Genomic DNA, 19,320 nt, shown 5'->3' with positions numbered 1-19,320 from the left:
ATTCAAACTGCAAAATCAAATTTATTTCTTGGTAATAACTCATTGGGAAGAAAAATCAACTCTTTTAGTCTTGTTAACTCCTTGTAGGCAGGGAATGTGTCTACCAACTCTTATCACGCTCTGTACACAGTAAGCGTTCAATAAATATGATTGACTGATTGATTTTATACCCCTAAGAAAGCTTTTGTAGTAATTGAGAGAACTGGATAGTGGGACAATTAAGCTACTTTTTAATCTTCCCTTGATTCTCAGGACTCTCAAATAAACTCAAATTCTCTCTCAGTAAATTCAGACCTCCTGAATAGAATTGATCATTTTGAGAGTTTTATAAAGAAAACAAATAAGTACAAAATAGGAGTTTTCAATGTAAAATGACCAATTTTAATTTCACATTTCATCTTGATCCTTTCACTAATTTCTTGACCTGCTGTTTTGGTGTATTTAAAATATATTTTAGTTGGAAAAAAAGTTTCCTTTTTAACTTTTAATATCTGGATTTGGAAATCTTAACAAAAATATATCTGACATATCCTCATTTAATATCTAATTCCCTACATTTTCAAACCTCCCTGTATCCCTTCCTCCAAAACACATGATTGTTAAAAAACAACTGCTAGTACCGGAAGTGTTGAAAACATTAGAAGAAGCTAGATGGGTTAATAAAAATGAAAGGGCATAATGGATAGAGCTTAGAACAGTGCTCGGCACATAGTAAGCACTTAAATACCAACATTATTATTATAGAGCATGGGCCTGGGACTCAGAAGGTCATAGCTTCTAATTTCGGCTCTGCCACTTCTCTACTGCATGACCTAGGGCAGGACACTTCACTATGCCTCAGTTATCTCTCCTGTAAAATGGGGATTGAAACTATGAGCCCTACATGGGACAGGAACTTTGTCTAACCTGATTTACTTGGTTAGCGCTGTACTAGCCCTGCACTTAGTACAGTGCCTGGCACATAGTAAGCACTTAATAAATTTAGTGCTGCATTAACACTGTGCTTAGTACAGTGCTTGGCACATAGAAGGGCTTAACAAATGTAGCACTGCACTAACTCTGTACTTAGTAATGATAATAATAGTTAAGGTATTTGTTAAGCTCTTACTTTGTGCCAGGCACTGTACTAAGCACTGGGGTGGATACAAGCAAATCGGGTTGGACAAAGTCCCTTGTCCCAAATGGGGCTCACAGCCTCAATCCCCATTTTACAAATGAGGTAACTGAGGCCCAGAAGTGAAGTGACGTACCCAAGGTCACACAGCAGACAAATGGCAGATCTGAGATTAGAACCTCTATCCACTATGCATGCTGCTTTTCTATGTTCAGTGCCTGGCACATAGTAAGCGCTTAAATACCATAATTATTATTATTGCTTTTCAAAAATTCTCTGATTTAGGGACAATAAGCAGTGTGGCCTGTTGAAAAGAGCACGGGCTTGGGAATCAGAGGATCTGGATCCTAATCTGTGGCTCAGTGGAAAGAGCACAGGCTTGGGAGTCAGAGGTCATGGGCTCTAATCCCAGCTCCACCACTTGTCAGCTGTGTGACTTTGGGCAAGTTACTTAACTTCTCTGTGCCTCAGTTACCTCATCTGTAAAATGGGGATTAAGACTGTGACCCCCACATGGGACAACCTGACCACCTTGTATCCCCCCCAGTGCTTAGAACAGTGCTTTGCACAGGGTAAGTGCTTAACAAATACCATCCTCATTATTATTATTAATCCCAGCTCTGCTACTTGTTTGTTGTGTGATTTGGGGCAAGCCACAACTTCCCTGTACTCTAGTTTCCTCATCTGTAAAATGGGATTAAATACTACTCCCTCCTCCTTAGACTCTGAGCCCCATGTGGGATGGATTGTGTTCAACCTGATTATCTTGTATCTACCCCAGTGCTAAATACAGTGTTTAAGTGTTTAAACAAATACCCTAATTATTATGATATAAGTGCATCTTCTTCTCAGGGAATCTAGGAATCTAGACTCCTCACATAATCTCATTCTTTGTAAAAGGCCCAATCAAATTTTAGACAACTACTCTCTCACTTCATTTCCTAAAAAGTCATTCTATAACTCCAATAATTCTTATCAAGTTTTAAGTGAAAAAGAATGAGAAATAAACCATAATATTTATGTAAAACATGACAATGTTTTCCTTTTGCCCCTTTCTCAAGTGTGACGATGAATTATTAGTCTGTAGAGCGAAGAGGGTTCAAATTAAACAATATAAGCAACTTTGTTATCTAAAACATTTGAGGTAGTGGGGTAAATGCTGGTTTGGCAAAATTTATGGTTGACTAAGACTCTGAAAAGATTGGCAGAAGTCTTTATATAATCACCGGGAGGGTTTAAATTAAAAGTGTCTTAAAGGCCCAGGAAGGAATAGTATAAAGAGTGGACTTCAGAGTGAATCTGGGTCATGCTTATATCTCAAAGGCTGTTTGTTGATCCATGTAGGAAACAGATGAAACACACCATTTGTTAACAACATTAGCAGAATCCTGATGGGTCTCTGAGAAGACTTTAAGGCAAACTCCCCACAATCCAACCCAACCTCAACGAGAGAAATCATACAGCCTCAACCTGGAGAAAGAGCCGTGGCTGCGGAGTGGGAACTCAATGACTGCTGAGGAGCTGAAGTTCTTTGCCATCTGATTAGCAAAGATAATGCATATGCAAACATCTCATGGGAGTTTAGAACCCACTGGGAAAAACTCATTCTCCACAAGGGATCAAGAGGCTAAATTTGCCCTATTGGTATTTTCTGCTGCGTTCCACTATACAGAGAAAAGCCCTAAGCTGAGAAAATAATAAAACCAGCAAAAACAAAATAGCACCATTAAATTCCAGAAAGCTTGGTTGAACATGGATTCTTAAGTAGGCAAACAAGGAGCAACATTTCTTAATCTAAAAAATAATGAGACAAACCTGGCATGAGAAAGATGATAGTCAAGAAGATAACTGTTGCAAAGAAATTTCTTGACGGGCTATTGACTGGTATCATGATTAAAATATTGATATTCTAAAAATAAATATAAAAAGAATCCAAAATTTACATACTGAAAGTTGTCCAGACAAGAACTGGGGAACATCTCTCAACATGCCGGGACTCATGGGAGAAGTCACGGAAATAGAAGGGCGGTCCATTTTCTGAGATTCAAATGAGCTAGAACCTGCAATTATAATTTTGTAAAGATAATAATATCTTATGCTTTTTTAAAAAAAGGAAATTACAGCTAAACATCCCATAAACTATTTCTCTAGATCGAATGTTCTACAGGGAGTTAGTGACATTTTGGTGCTGCATATCTATTGCCCAAATATCACCCCAAAATTCAAAGAAGGCATCCCAAGTAACTCCTCCAGGTCATTTTATATTACTCAGTGCCACAGGCATACCCATTATAGGGGTGATGCCAGTTTCCTCCATTTTCCCCGGTGCAATAAGAGCAGAGGTGAATCCTTATTTCCCACACAAAACAACTTTCAAAGTAGGTTCCCAATGAGGGCTCAATTCTACTCTACCCCAACACAATGGAAACAGAAGAGTTCACTAACCACTGGAATTGGACATGATATTCCCCAGCAACTATGCTGGAGTTAGGGAAATTCCTATTATCAAATCACCTAGGGAGAGTGAAGCAAGATTTCTGGGCCTCTGGAAATGATTTCTGCTTTTGTAAAATTAGATACCAGAAGCAATGATTCCTATAGAAGCGAGTTTGGGGTGGATATTGCCTATAGTCTGTAACATTAGAACAGGGAAAATGGCTTCTCCCTTTGCCAAATAATCAAATAAGTATTCAGTATTTTGGTGGAGGAAGGGGATTATAAAATAAAAATTCTCCAGTCCCTTCTACCTCTGGAGAAACTATATGGCACCAAAAGGTCTCCACCCTTCAAGAGAAACATTTTGAAGAAATATCATAATGAAAATGACAAGAATCAGAAACATATATTGCTCTGAAACCAAGACAAATGTTTCATTCTCCCCTCAGTTTTAGCTCTAGCAGAGTCATTTTAAAATTGGGATCTAGGCAATTACAATACAATCACATTTACCTGTACAAATGAAGGCAGACCTTGTGCTCGAAATGAAAGAGCCATTCCCATAGCACTTACGTACATATCTGTAATTTACATTAATAGCTGGTTCCACTCTAGACTGAAAGCTCCTTGTGGTCAGGGAATTTGTCTAATAATTGTTATACTGTACTCATCCAAATCCTTAATAGAGTGCTCTGCACCCAGTAAGTGCTGCTAATTTTGTTATTTTGAACTCTTCTAAGCACTTAGTACAGTGCTCTGCACATAGCAAGCACTCAAATTACACTGACTGATAAATAGAGTTGATTGATTCACCTCTGTTTTTAAAACTGAGACTAGCTCAAATGTTTTAAAATGCAGAATCAAAATTCTTAGTAGTACTGCTGATGAATAGATTCAGTTGGACTTCGCCTAAATGAAGCAGGGTGGCTCAGTTGATAGAGCATTATCCGGGAGTCATAAGGACCTGGATTCTAATCCTGACTTGACCACTGGTCTGCAGTGTGACCTTGGGCAAATCATTCAACTTCTCTGTGCCTCGGTTATCTCATGTGTAAAATACAGTTAAGATCGTGAGCCCTGTGTGGGACAGGGACTGTGTCCAACCTGATTATCTAGTATCTACCCTGGGGCTTAGTACAGTGCCGGGCACAAAGTAAGCACTTAACAAATACCAGAGTTATTATTATTACTATTAATTTAGAAAAACCTGGGGGTCTGCAAAAGGCAATACATGTTTCCTCGGCAGTCAGAGTACAAAGTCTGCCTCATAACTTTAAGGCGAAGATCAGCAACCTATAGCACTCAAGCCATAGCTGACTCCTTGCAGGTGAAATGTGGCTAATGGGTCTTCAGGTGAAGGGGAAGTCCTTTATGGCTGCTGGTCTGCAAGGTGTGGGTCCACTACTGTAATATGCTTCCATAGTTGCGATCTACCTAAAAACTGTGGGAATAGCTACTGAGTTACCTCCATTATCAGCTGTGGAGGCTACAGGAGGAAGAAAAGTTGAGGGGAAGGCAGACACAGATAGTCCTCCCAAGCCTTTGCTCTTCTCTATATGCTACTGTCTGGGCTCAGTCCCTATAGACTGTAAGCTCACTGTGGGCAGGGAATGTATTTGTTATATTATACTCCAAGTGCTTAGTACAGTGCTCTGCACACAGTAAGTGCCCACTAAATATGATTGAATGAATATGGGCACTGCCCTCTCCCATCCCTGGGAAAAGGGAAGATGAGGCAAAAGGAGTGGAGAAAGGCACAGGAGGTTAACCTCTGCAAGTACTAGCTCATTGCCCCTCCCCTCCTCCTATCCCTGCCCTTCCACCTTGGCTCCTTTTTTTCATGGTATTTGCTAAGTGCCTATTCTGAGTCATGCACTGTTCTAAGTGTTGGGCTGGATATGAGTTATTCCAGCCAGATACGGTCCCTGTCTCACATGGAGTTCATATATCAAATAGGAGGGAAAACAGGTATTGACTCCCATTTTGCAGTTGAAGAAACTGAGGAACAGAAAAGTAGCACTTGCTTGCACTTGGGTACATAGCTGTAATTTATCTATCAGATCATATTGTCTCCCCTTCTAGACTGTAAGCTCACTGTGGGCAGGGAATGTGTCTGTTACATTGTACTCTCCCAAGCACTTAATACAGTGCTCTGCACACAGTAAGTGCTCAATAAATATGATTGAATGAATGAACGTTAAACTGTGATCAATGGATCAGATTTGTAAAATGATCATGTATATTTTGCAATGTGCTGCACTCCTGCCTGCCTACTCACTAGTCACTCCCAATGTCTTGGTGAGAACATGACTGACAAAGGTAATTTGCCATGTGAACCATTAGTCCTATAATCAATTTCTTCATTAAGGGACTTAACTCAAAGACTTGTGACTGGATCGAGGCTCCATCATTATTGACTTGAGTTTCTCACTCTTAACTATTCTACATAAACTAGTAAACAGTGCGTTTCCTCAGATTACAAACTCCTCCACTAAGGGAATTTCATCTCTCACATGCTTAGCAAGTTTCCCAAGCCCAACACTTTGCATGTATTAAATAATTTTAGCTTTTATCAATAATGATAATGATGCAAATGATGAAAATTGATGAAATGAATAAGGTAAAGTCAGGAAGATGGTAATGCCAATGGGCAACCTGGAAAAATAAGGTAGTTAATTTTGCTAATACTAATTCTAAATTAGAATGTCAAGCTTGAAATAATTTACTTTTTTTGGTCTGCTAGATTGAGGGATGAATCATCTTAAATTTAGGGCTGTCTTCATTTCTGAGCAATACAATAGGAACATACTGAAATGACTAATATTAAATGATATATTTTTATACATTGCTCAAGAACAATTACCTTCATCTACTCCTTTTATTCATTTAAGTCATTAGCTACCACTAAGTCTACATGGCAAGTTATATAAGTCATTCCCTTTTATAGGTCAATAAAATCAAAATTTAATCAAGATAAGGGTTCTGTTGTTATTTCAAGTTTAGGGTGTAATGTTATGAAACAAATTGTACAAAATCAAAACTTCCAAGACTGAAATTCTACTTTTCACAGTTGTTGCACAATATATATTGTGCTTTGTGTTCAGTTTGAAAGCATGAAATCAAACTAAACTTTGAATCTACAAAAATTGCATTGGTTGTGATCTATGTACCTCCTTATTAAAATAATATAGATGCAGACATGTCTTCAATTTGTCCATGCTCAATGCATACATATTCATGCCATTTTCTACCAAAATAATGAAACTTACTAGACTCCAGTTGTGCATGTGTGCTATCAGGTATTCGGGGAATATCTCTAAAAGAAAAAAAAAAAGAAAACTTTTTTTTCATTTAACCTTATTCAACTTTTGGTCTAAAATGAAATAATTACATAACACTTTTGTACATATACTACTCTATGCCCCAATGTTACCCCTTCCCACCCTCTGAAATTCTTTATTCCAGAGATGTGGCCCAAGAGAGAAAAGGACCCCAAGTAGGAGTCAATTGCCAATTTTTACTTTCTGAATTTACTGCAAGAAAGCAGTCAGAGCAACAGGTGGGTGCATAAACACACACACACACACACACACACACACAGATTGTAAACTCCTTAGGGCATGGATCAATTTACCTTGTGAGCTCCCTGAGGGACAGGGACCAGGTCTAATTCCCACCTGAGTATTCCCTCCCAACACCTAATACACTGCCTTTTGCACAGTAAGCACTTAGCACTACCAACTCACATTCTCTTATTATCATTATTATTATTATGGTTTGTATTAAGCGCTTTACTATGTGCCAGGCACTGTTCTAAACCCAGGGGTGGATTCAAGCACTTAGTACTGTGCTCAATAAATATCACTGATCGACTGACAAACAACCAGACAGACGACCTAGGAATAGAGTTGAGTGGTAGCAACAGGAAAAAGGTTAACAACTGGGGCTGTAGCCACTGGCCCAGTAGAAGTTATCGTTGACTTCGTGGTGGTCCTTGGTATGGATTCTGTCGGACTTCAAGGATGCGGTAACACTTAGCAGATACATCTTCTTCTCTCTATTCTATCTTACTGTTTCTGCTGCTATTCTTCTGCCTGTAGTGGGTTTCCCCTCCCTGCTGTACGGATTTTCAGCCCCTGCTAGTTGCTATGGATTCTGCATAAGGAATGCTGTGCAGCCAGCAACTACAGCAATTGCGTCTGCATTCATTTTATTAGCCTTTAAACTGCTACTGCTGCTCCTCTCCACATGCCTAAGACATCTAGGTAGGAAAGTATCTGTGTAACTCAGTGTCAGTGGACGGCAATGTCTCAGTTATTACCGAGTGAGGATTTGAGTATGTATATCTATTTGTGAGACAGTACATGTATGTATACTGTATTTACTCGCTTTACTGGCTCACTTTTTTGCATAAGCAGGCTATCATGTGGGCTCACATAAGAATATCTAACAGTGAGTTGCGGGTAGGAGGAAAAAGAGAAGGAAAAAAAAATAGGAAAAGTGGGGAGAAGGGGAAAAGAAAGGGAAGAGGGCAGTTGAGACTATCAAGTGCTACACATAACAATTAAAAAATCAGCCACCCCAGCTCCCCTCTTCTTCCTGCAACCTCTCACATCTCAGTGAAGAAAGTCCTACCCTGCAGCTTCCACATGAAGGGGGTTGGGAGTTGGGTTTGTGGTAAAGACAATTACGTGTGTATGAATACATACAGATTCATACATATGGGGACGATAACACCCTCTTGGTTTCTCCACAGCCTACAAAATGTCCCCAAAGCTTTCCTCAAAAGGGGAGAAAAAAAGCCCTACCTTATCTTTTTTAAAACAAAAGAGTTCCTTGAGAATCAAGATATTCTGTTTAAAGACACCTTGAATAATCCTTCAGCAGGAAGATGATCAATTCGAAATTTACAATCAGTAACACTGGATCTTTAGCCATTTTTAAGGTTTATAGACAACTCACCCAATGGGCCTTGAAACTACAAGCTCCACTTGTGGTTCCGGTTTAGATTCTAGAATGATGTTGTATACCTCCTCAAATGTGGCTCCTTGTAATAACCTTCCATTCCATTCTATCACTTCATCACCTACAGTTTACAACAGTGATACTCTTAGGAGGAAAGACTGATGACACCAATTATACATGAAATAAGAAAAGCCTCTATGCTCCAATGAAATACAGACTACTGAAAGAAAATATTGCACTAAATTACATTTAGAACTACCGTGTATCTTTAAACAAGTCAAAACATTAGAATGAATGTACTTTATATCAAAGAATAACTTTGATTTGGGCAACAATAAGGAATAAAAACAAATGTTACAAGCTATTTTTGTAACTCTTAATAGTCCTTCCAGTTCTAAATTCCATAAATCTAGATCAGTCGCTTCTTTGAAGAGTTCTGGTCCCTGTACTCGAGTCATCTCGACATGTGCCCATTTAAGAGTTTCATTTCTCTAAAGATTTTCTGTTCTTTAAGTTCACTCTTAGAAAATCCTCTCAAAAGTCTTTGGAGATGTCTCAAATGAGATATATCAAAGAGGGGGGAAAAGTGACCTATTTAAAAAAAAAATTCACATGCTGCTCAGTGAAGAGGGAAATCATCCAAAAGAACAACAGATCAATAAAGATGTCAAAAACAAACAAGAAACTATATAAAATCCTGTGGATTTAGAAAAGATAGCATAAGGTCTGTATAAAATATATATGCCTATAAACTAATAAAGGTCTCTCTTTGAAGGAGAAATCATTCCCATTATTTATCATACAAGCATAATGGATTAAATTTAAATCTCCTGAGGGCAGGAGTCTTGTGTCTTCCTTCCACTGTACTCTACTGAATGCTTAATACCCACTAGACATTCCTTAAGGGGAGGAATCATATCTCCCAACACTAAGGGAACTCTCCCAACCACTTAGTACGGTGCTTGCGACATAGTGAGTGATCAGCAAATGCCATTATTGATTGATTGCTTTGCATTCGGCTAGGCACTCAATCAATGCCACTGATTTGGTTAAAAAAAAAAATTCACCATATGAACTGGAAATGGAGAAACATACCTGGTCTAAGGTGTCCCACTGTATCAGCTAAACTTCCTTTTTTCACTTTGGTGATAAATGCACAGAGCCGTCCTGACTCAGTCATCTTTCCTCCTACCACCTATTTGAACAAAGAAATAGCTTTATTATTAAGCAGTGCAGTTGAAAAACCATCAGGTGAACAGTAATTAACTTATTTATAGAAATGTACCTTTCAAACTGCCATTCTGAAGACTTTCAATTTGTGCTTGTTATTTGTAACACTGGGAGATGCACACATGTACTGAGAACAATCCTACCTTCTGCTGATGATTTACATACCACTTTTTGGACTTACGGGAAACAACAAATACCAGGTGAATGAGCTAGAAGACTAATTGCAATAAATCATGTTTATAGGAAAAGTAATTGATATTTTTCACAATCATTTTCTTTCTAAATTACTCTCATTAATATGACCTTTCCATCTATAATTTAATACAAAGGTTACTTAGAGTTACAATACCCATTTTAAATTCAACATGAGACCTTTCTGAGAAAAGATAGATATGAAAATTAATTTAATCTCAGTGAAAGAGAAACAGTGAATTAACAGCAAAATCATTTTTTGAACAATTTCCGTATCCTCTGCCTCATTTCCTACCTTCTAATGTTATCTTGATCCAAAATCATAATATTTTCAAGACAATGTTATAAAAAAGAAGATTTCCTTCCCCTCAGACTGCGGTCCCCATATGGACAGGAACTGAGTCTGGTCTGAGCTGTGTGTGATCCCCCTCTAGACCGTAAACTTATTGTGGGCAGGGAATGTGTCTACTAAGTCCGTTATACTGTACCTTCCCAAGCGCTTAGTACAGTGTTCTGCATGCAATAAGAGATCAATAAATGCAACTGATCATCTGCATTATATCTATGCCAGTGCTTAACATAGTGTCTGGCATAGAAGAGGTACATTAATGAATACCACAGTTATTTTCATTTGATCACAAAAAAACATTATCCTATTTTCCAGGGCTCAAACGGGATAGGGGCTGGGGCCAATTCAGCAAGGAAAGAAGACAGACAGAAAAGACAAAGAAAAAGGTGCACTGAGAGATTAAGAGCCCCTAAAGGGATATGTACTTTTCAGGACTGTACCTGGAGAGTCGCAGTACTCTACCAATCTCAGCCACGGTATGGGAGAGTCAAGCAGAGGCATACCCATTCCATTATTAGCTTAGGCATTGGTTAGTGAGTGGAAGGCAATCTGCTACAAGTCAAAACTCTCCTGTACTGGGCAGCAGTGGCATGGGAGAGAGTCAAAGGTGAAGACTCAAATTTACTTCTTGGAAGAAGGCAATGGCAAGCCACCTCCATATTTTTATCCCAACTCTGCCCCTTGTCAGCTGTGTGACTGTGGGCAAGTCACTTCACTTCTCTGTGCTTCAGTTCCCTCATCTGTAAAATGGGGATGAAGACTATGAGCCTCACATGGGACAACCTCATTCCCCTGTATCTACCCCAGCACTTAGAACAGTGCTCTGCACATAGTAAGCGCTTAACAAATACCATCATTGTTATTATTATTATTACCAAGGAAACCCTATGGACACGCTTCTAGAATGCCTGACGACAACAGAATAAAACAAAAGAACAGGACCTGGGTCCATTTCCCACCTCTGTACTCTTTCTCACAGCTTTGCAAAGTAGGCTGGACACAGTTAGTGCTTAATAAATTGTAGATTGAAAGCTCTAGACTGTAAATTCATTGTGATCAGGGAACGTGACTGCCAACTCTGTTGTATCGTATTCTCCCAGATGCTTAGTATAGTGCTCTGCACAAAGTAAGCACTCAATAAATACTATTGATTGAGACCTTCACAGAGTCCTATAGAGGAAGGGACATATACATGCTTAGCATAGTGCTCTGCAAACAATAAGTGCTCAAAAAATACAACTTATTGACTTATGGAAACACAGAAAGGGAGTGAAGGAGACAGGGGTAAGGGCAACAGAATTGCACACAGAATTACGTGCATGCACATACACACAGGACACACACACACACACACACTCATGCCAAATCCAAGCCAGAAATAACAACAGCAGAGTGAGAGCTTCTCTTTTGTGAATGTTCCTACCCTGCAACTTGCTACCAGAAGCGTGTTCTGAAAGAAATGCTGCTACAGTTATTCCCTGGAGGTTTATGGAATGGTGCAGTTTCCCATGCCAGAAAACCTCTGGGAAACGAATTAAATAAGCAATTGTCACACAGAAATCCTCATAGCTGTAGGGCAACAGCAGAGGGGCTTGCAGAAGAGAAGACTTAGCTCAGCTGTCTCTTATCCCATCTCTGCTGACCACTGTAACTTATCGGAGGACTCTCTGCTGACACGGTGTATCACACCATGCCAGCCAAAAAGCAAGGAACAAATGGTTTTCACCACTCGTTTTTTTGGGGGGGAGGAGAGGTGTTTAAAATTTTATGCTAGTGTCGGCATAATGCAGAACATGTCCACATATTTTCCAAGAGTAACCAGGAAGCTAACAAGGGAGCTCTAATTCAAGGAAAGCCTGTTCAATTGTTTTGACCGCAAATTGAGCAAAAAAGAGTTTTCATGTTAATTGTGACACTGTGCTACTAGCTTTGACCTACGTGCCCTGTCTTGTTCAGTGCAATTCTTTCCTACCTGGTAAATTTGTTCACACCATTGATACTTAATCAATTGTCACTCAGTAATGTTCATTACCTATTTACTTCTCCAATTTGAAATTGAACTTGCAGACCTCAATAGTCCCTCAATTGTGAGTAGAATGCTGTTTCTCCCCACATTTAATAGTGAAATATTTTTTCTAAGCAACAGGTTCACTCAAAACAAGACCATAGAAAACCACCCCTAGAGCTTTCTACAGCTCAAGAAAGCTGTAGGACTATAATCCTTATTTATGGAATTTGATCCCAGTTCAAGCCATGTACCTGAGTCTAAAATATCAGTATATATTTAACAAATATATATATAACAAGTATATATATAACAAGTCAATATAATTTAACAAAAAGCTCTATGACATTATAGATTTTTCTGATAAAAAGATAAGCACTATTCAAACCATCACTATGCACTTAGAATTTTCCTGATTTTATGAATATTCAAGTATTAATCATAAAAGCATAGCATACATGGGATTAGTTTATTCGAACATAAAATTACAGCAAATTTTTACTCTGCAATAATGTGCAGGACCCAATTCAGATTAATATATATTTTAATGCATATATTATCTTTTAAGGATGCAAAACACAAATATCATGATGGCCAGTTATACACTTATTTCAATATCTAAAATCCTAAAATGTTGGTTAATTCTACAGTAAAAGCCATATTTACTCAAATGGTCTTTTATAGAAAACATGCTTATGCTTTCACAATGCAATGGCAGGCTTTTAAATGCAATGTTATGGAGAAAGAAAATATAAAAATCGCTAATCTTAAAAAAATAAAAATATATAGGAATTTCACTGGGGAGGAGCTCAGATCTGACACCGTACTGAAGGAAAGAGCAGAAGAGACTGGCAAATGAAGAGAAGGAGATCATGATTATTATTAATAATATTAATAATGATAAAAACAATAACGATAATTGTGGTACTTGTTAGGCACTTACTATGTGCCAGGCACTGTTTTAAGCTCTGGGGTAGATACAAGCAAATCGGGTTGAACACAGTCCCTGTCCCACGTGGAACTCACAGTCTTAACCCTGTTTTACAGATGAGGAAACTGAGGGCTGGAGAAGTGAATTGATTGCCCTAAGTCACAGAGCAGACAAGTGGTGGAGCCGGAATTAGAACTCAGGTCCTTCTGACACCCAGGCCCGTGCTCCACCCACTAGCCATCCTGTCTCTATACACTGACTTCTGTAAGAGCGCATTTTAGTAGAAATTCAACTTGGAATTTTTTAATTACAAACCTTCAATCCAAGCATTGCTCCAGAGTCTCTCGGTACACTTCCATCCTTCAGTCTCTTGTTTAACAAAATACGACCAATTAGGCGGTCTCCATCTTTGGATGGCTGCCAAGTCACAGGATGCTATGATATGGCATCAACAGAAAGAAAAGTTAGGAGTCTAGAGAAAATGTTCTTAATATTCCTTTTATAACATTCAAATCCACAATGCCATGAAAGCCTTATGATTACACAATTACCAGTGTGTCTTTCTAACAATTAATAAATAAAAGATTATACCTCAAATTTATTCCAAGACTTGGCAGGTCTGAACAAGTTTAGGCAAATATGGTTTAGGTATCATTGGAGAAACTAAATATATCTACAATTTAATTCAGTAATTGAAATGTCTGAGGATCTTAAAATTGACAATTGATGCTATTAGTGTTTAAGCATATTTGAAACTTTTGAAATGGATTTCCTCTAAGTGGCAGCTATAAACACTTCGATAGTGTTTTTTTTTTTAAATGACCTTACTGAACCAAAAGTAGTAAGGTCAAATCCCACTTGAAGAGAATGAGCAAATTGACTTGACAGTAAAGTTTTTCTATTAATCGGACAATCTACATGAAAAAAGAAAAATATGCTTTAACAGAGCACTAATTGTCTCACTAATTCCATCTTTGAAAGAGATGGAGGACCTACCACTGAGAAGTGGAGCAAAGTGCTCACATTTTTGAGGTTCATTGATCCTTTCAGATCTCTGGGTCCATTTTAGTAGATTGTCTCTTATTGTGCACTAAATGGGACCCTGGTTATCTGAAAGCATCAATGTCCCTTCAAACAGGAGTATTTTCTCCCCTTCTCACTGGCATCATCAAATCCAATATGAACAGTGTTAGAGTCCTACGGAATTTATTGTATGTTGGGCAACACATTAAACGTTCTTTGTGCAATCATAGTTATTTCTCAGTTATCTAACGGTTTCATGCTCCACTTCATGCACAAGTAACAGGCGAGGGCAAGTCTCCAAATCTACACACTTAAAGGTATCACATTTCCCACCATACTAGAAGCAAAAATAACAAATACCAAAGCAGATGGCAATGGTTCTAATTCTAAACAATACGGCACAAAAACACCATGGCAACAAAACAAAAGAACAAACATGACAGTGAAAGGGAAAAAAGAAAAACAACTTTTCTGTGTAAACAGACCCAAATTTCTCCCTTTTATCTGGGATTCAGACTGTTCAAAATTTAAATTCATCCCAAGGAACATGTGTGCAAGCAATTAAATATGCCAATCCAAAAAATTCCTTGTGTTTTAACTTTGCCATTTACAGTAACACAGTATCAGTATTATCACGCGTTCCAAAGACTGAACATTCCTTTTTCCTAAATTGTTTTCTTATGCTGCCATGTAGTAAAAACAGCAAAGCAAGCAGGAGTTTTTGGTTTTGTTTTTCTTTTCTGCACCTTAAGAAATGCTACATCATCTCTAGAAACACCCTGTCGGTTTACCATATGTACTGTTTTAATGAGTGACAGAGAGCAAACGAAGACCAAATGAGCAGGGTAAAATGCAGGCTCCACAATCTCAGTACCTTATCGCTATGGCTATGTTCCTCGTTTAGAGTCGTGCTACTACACGTATCTACCCCAGAGTCCTTAATCTGAGGCTCAGACCATTCCAAGTCCTCTTCCAAAGAGTGGCCACCAAAGTACACCATTTTCTTTTGTCTCTCAGACATGGTGTTAGAGTCCGACAAAACTGCCTGCTCACTAGTTTTTCTTTTTCCCCTTTGACTGTCCCCTATAGGTGTGGGATAAAAAAAGGATACAAAAAAGAAAACATGCAAAGGTGTAAATAAAACAAAGAAAAGTGAAATGATAAAGGAAACTAAATGGTAAGGCTCCACATGTCTCACCAAAGACATTGGGGATGCCTCACTGCTATGCCAAGACGTATGGTCCAGCCAGTTGTAATCCATGTCTCCTGTGAGAGTTAGACAAGACAAGAGAGTGCAGTAAAGGAAAAGGTGAACGAAAGGACAGAGATATAACATCTTGTAAAATTGGAGTGATCTCATGATTTTAGGACATTTGTCTGTAGGACTCACTAAGATTCCCAAGAGAGGAGTGAAGCTAGAGTGCAGACTAGAATATGTATGTAGGTGTCTTGAACTTTTGGCAGAACACGAGGTCTGTAAGGGTGGCTACTGGCTCAAAATAGAAGAAAGAGAAGGTAGAAGAAGAGAATGATTTGTTCACTCTGAAAAAGGGAGTATCTGGAACGTTAATTACTATTTTTTATCAGAGGGAAAGACTAGAAGCTCCATGACTTTTTTTTTTAAGCTGATCTAGAAAAGTGAATGGGTCATATTCCCAGGGTTGGAGACTACTTTCCAAAAAGAAAAAAAAAAGGGGCCTATGAAATTCAGCGCAGTTTCCCAGAATACTTTCTGTGATGTATAAAAACCTGCCAAAAGATGCTAGAGAGTTAAGAAAAATAAAACACATGGTTACATAAAAAGAGACACTTCATATGAAATTCAGTGAGATCATCAATCATCCATCCATTCCTAACAGCAAAGTTTAAGTGCTCTATACAAAGAATTTGTAGTCGCTGGCTAGTGTTTCAACTGAGGTTTCATCTCATTTCTGTAAAAAAAAGTTCTTATTTTTCCTCATACTCTGGTTCACATTTTTAAAACATGCACTTCAAAAGAATTTTGGAATCATCCAGGCATGTGAATATGCATTTCCAGATTTATGCTTTTCCTCTTTTAATCTTACAATTTTTTTTCCTTATTTGAAGACTCACCTAATGATTTTAAACACCTTCCCCTGTATTCAATCAGGGATATATTAAATGCAGAGTAACACACAATTCTGCCAGCCCCCCCACCGCCCCCCCCCACACCCCACCCCCCAAGCCAAGGCCATGTGTGGACTTCTGGTTTCTGGTGAGCAGCTAATGGATCTGACCAGTGGCAACAACACCCTAGGTGGACACAAACCTCTCCCACCAAGATGTGTCAACTTCAGCAGTCACACCCAATGGAAACAGTGGGAGGACTTCCAGCTACTTTGCCCACAGAGCTTCCCTCCATTTCCCCTCTTCCTTGACAACTGATTTCCAAATTGATTAGCCCTAGATTCTGCATATCAATAATAATAATCATATTTAAGTACTTACTATGTGCCGAGCACTGTAGTAAGCACTGGGATGGTTACAAGGTAGGAACCCAATAAATGCTTTAAATATAGACAATTAATACAGCACTGTACTAAACACTTGGGAGAGTACAACAGCATTAGTAGACATGATCCCTGCCCTTGAGGAGTTTATAATCTAGTGGGCAAGAGAGAGGCTACAATAAATTTCAGGATGGAGGAATTCACAGAGCATAAAGATACATACCTAAGTGAAACTGAGAGGGTAGCTGTCTTATTCTAATGCATATTCATTATCGTTTCACATATTGCCCATTTAAGTGGAAGTTATCAATTATGCAAGTCATTCAATAACTTGCTATGTAATGTAGTCATTCTTTTCTCTATCTCTATTAAGAGTAATACTTGACACAGCAAGTGCTGTACTAGCCTTCCTGATTGTTGACTGTTTGCATAATATAATAACTGAAATGCCTGCTGCCCAAGAAGTGGTTTATAAATGACAGAAAATTATAAGATGGACAAATTTGAGATATGTGGTTTGGAGATAACATAGAGGTAAATCTCAAGATCTGTCAATGCTCCAGGGCAGACTTTCCACACACTCTGCTGATTCAGTATTGGGGAAATGGCAATGGGAGAGTTCAACTACCAGAGGATTTTCCATCATTTTGACACCTCAGTTAAAACCTTTGTAAACTAAGGATTGGCTCATTCATTATCGCTATTCCCCCCTCCAGATCAAATTCTAGCTGTCATGTGAAGAGAAGTTGAGTAAATTTAAATACTTCTTGTCTGATTTTAGTATGTGCTATTTTTGTCTAACAAGTTCACTGAATTTTCTTTTTGAAGACTAACGGCAGAAGCAGCAACCCAGAAAAGGAAGTTACTATTAATTTATCAGAAAAGTGATTTGTGTTTGTATATGCTCACCTGTAATTCAAACATTATTTGTGCTACTTGAGATCTAATGGAGTATCCCATCAACAACATCAGATTAAGCCTTGGGCCTGAGAATTAAGGACAAAGAGAGTGGGTGGAGGAATTGATTACAGTGCTGGTGGCTGTGCAGCGCCACTTAAACTCTCATCTCTACCAGTCATGGCGCTGCTGAGGCAATGGAGTGCTTTGAGCAAGTAATGTGGCAGGCAAGGGTGCAGAACACTGTGAAGTGCACACAAAAGTGCTTTTCGTTCGGAGTCATTTGTGGCCAAAGTGATCCTAGTCTCATACCAATGGAACACTCTAGCAACATACAATAATAATGATGGAATTGGTTAAGCATTTACTACATGCCTAGCACTCCTCTATGCATTGGGGCAGATACCAGGCAAGCAGGTTGTCCTTCGTGGGGCTCACAGTCTTAATCCCCATTTTACAGATGAGATAACTGAGGCACAGAGAAGTTAAGTGGCTTGTCCCACATCACACAGCTGACAAGGGGCAGAGCTGGGATTAGAACCCACGTCCTCTGACTAGATGGCAATTTCCTTGGTAGCCACTGTGATCTCCATTGCTCACATTAGCTGGCTAGTTTTCAGGAATCCCTCTGTGTATGGGTGATTTTTAATAAAATGCCCAAAGAGACTACTGGTACTAGGAAATTTATTTTAATGTCTGTCTCCCCCTCTAGCCTGTAAGGTCATTATGGGCAGGAAATGAGTCTGTTTATTGTTATATTGTACTCTCTCAAGCACTTAGTTCAATGCTCTGCACACAGTAAGCACTCATTAAATACAACTGACTGACTGAAATTGGGGGAAGATGGAAATTATGAGGAAACCTTGAAATTGACCAGCTTGGTTGACTTGTTCATTTTGAGAGCTCTATTCCAGGACAATAGAGGAAGAGGAAAGAAGAAGTTAGGTTGTCTCCTGAAAGTCCCCATGGCAAGGGAGATCATTTAAGTGTTCTAGGAAAGGGAAAGACAGCTTGTTTTAGTTTAACCAACTCCCCATCCCAGAGACAATGCAATTTAGGAGGGGGAAGTTGCACAGGAGAAGTATTTTAGTTAAGAGCCTCAAAGTCCTCTTAGTAAATAATTAAATAATTGTGGTATTTGTTAAGTGCTTACTATGTGCCAAGCAAATATTCTCAGCGCTGGGACAGATGCAGGGTAATCCTGTTATCCTATATGGGGATATGGTCTTAATCCCTATTTTACAGATGAGGTAACTGAGGCAGAGAAGTTAAGCAGTTTGCCAAAGTTACACAGCAGACAAGTGGCAGATCCAACATTAGAACCCACATCCTCTGACTCCCAAACCTATGCCCTTTCCACTAAGCCAATTTAGCGAAGTGGGCTGATTATTAATCTGCCAAAGTCACCTAGTTAGTAGATGAGGACTATTATTACCTAAGAATTTGGGAAAAAGCAATGTAGTGTAACCTATAAAATGGGAATGTAAAAGGAAAGACTTAAAGCTGAAGTCATTAGGTGGGCTGTGGGTAGGCAGTTAAACCCTCTCTCACCCTTGCTGAAGGACGCAAAGTGCAGAAGCCGGTTGAGAAGGATCGACAAGTTGCAGATGGAATGAACCATGGACCTCTTGTGAAAAGAAGAGGGGTAACTGTTGATTATTGAGGGACCATGAATTGCCAGAACTAAGCAATTATTATTAATCACAT

General features: G+C 38.8%; 1 protein-coding gene across 34 annotated transcripts in view; it reads right to left on the bottom strand.

Moving 5' to 3' along the window:
• RIMS2 (regulating synaptic membrane exocytosis 2) overlaps nucleotides 1-19,320 on the bottom strand; it is a 695,597-nt gene that overhangs the window by 302,755 nt on the left and 373,522 nt on the right. For 19 of the 34 annotated variants that reach the window (XM_039911826.1, XM_039911832.1, XM_039911837.1 and 16 more), the window contains 6 exons: nucleotides 15,444-15,511; nucleotides 13,538-13,657; nucleotides 9,611-9,710; nucleotides 8,513-8,636; nucleotides 6,820-6,866; nucleotides 3,062-3,174 (listed from right to left, as the gene is read on the bottom strand). In XM_039911826.1, the coding sequence (XP_039767760.1) occupies nucleotides 3,062-3,174; nucleotides 6,820-6,866; nucleotides 8,513-8,636; nucleotides 9,611-9,710; nucleotides 13,538-13,657; nucleotides 15,444-15,511 (572 nt within the window). Of the gene's footprint in view, nucleotides 1-3,061; nucleotides 3,175-6,819; nucleotides 6,867-8,512; nucleotides 8,637-9,610; nucleotides 9,711-13,537; nucleotides 13,658-15,119; nucleotides 15,329-15,443; nucleotides 15,512-19,320 lie in introns of all 34 variants that reach the window. The other 15 variants (XM_029062326.2, XM_039911827.1, XM_039911823.1 and 12 more) reach the window with 1 other exon arrangement.

Source organism: Ornithorhynchus anatinus, chromosome 4, assembly GCF_004115215.2.
Source record: "Ornithorhynchus anatinus isolate Pmale09 chromosome 4, mOrnAna1.pri.v4, whole genome shotgun sequence".
NCBI classification, from domain to species: Eukaryota; Metazoa; Chordata; class Mammalia; order Monotremata; family Ornithorhynchidae; genus Ornithorhynchus; species Ornithorhynchus anatinus.
The sequence above is the reverse complement of the archived record's forward strand: the minus strand, read 5'-3'. Positions and strand labels throughout refer to the sequence as shown.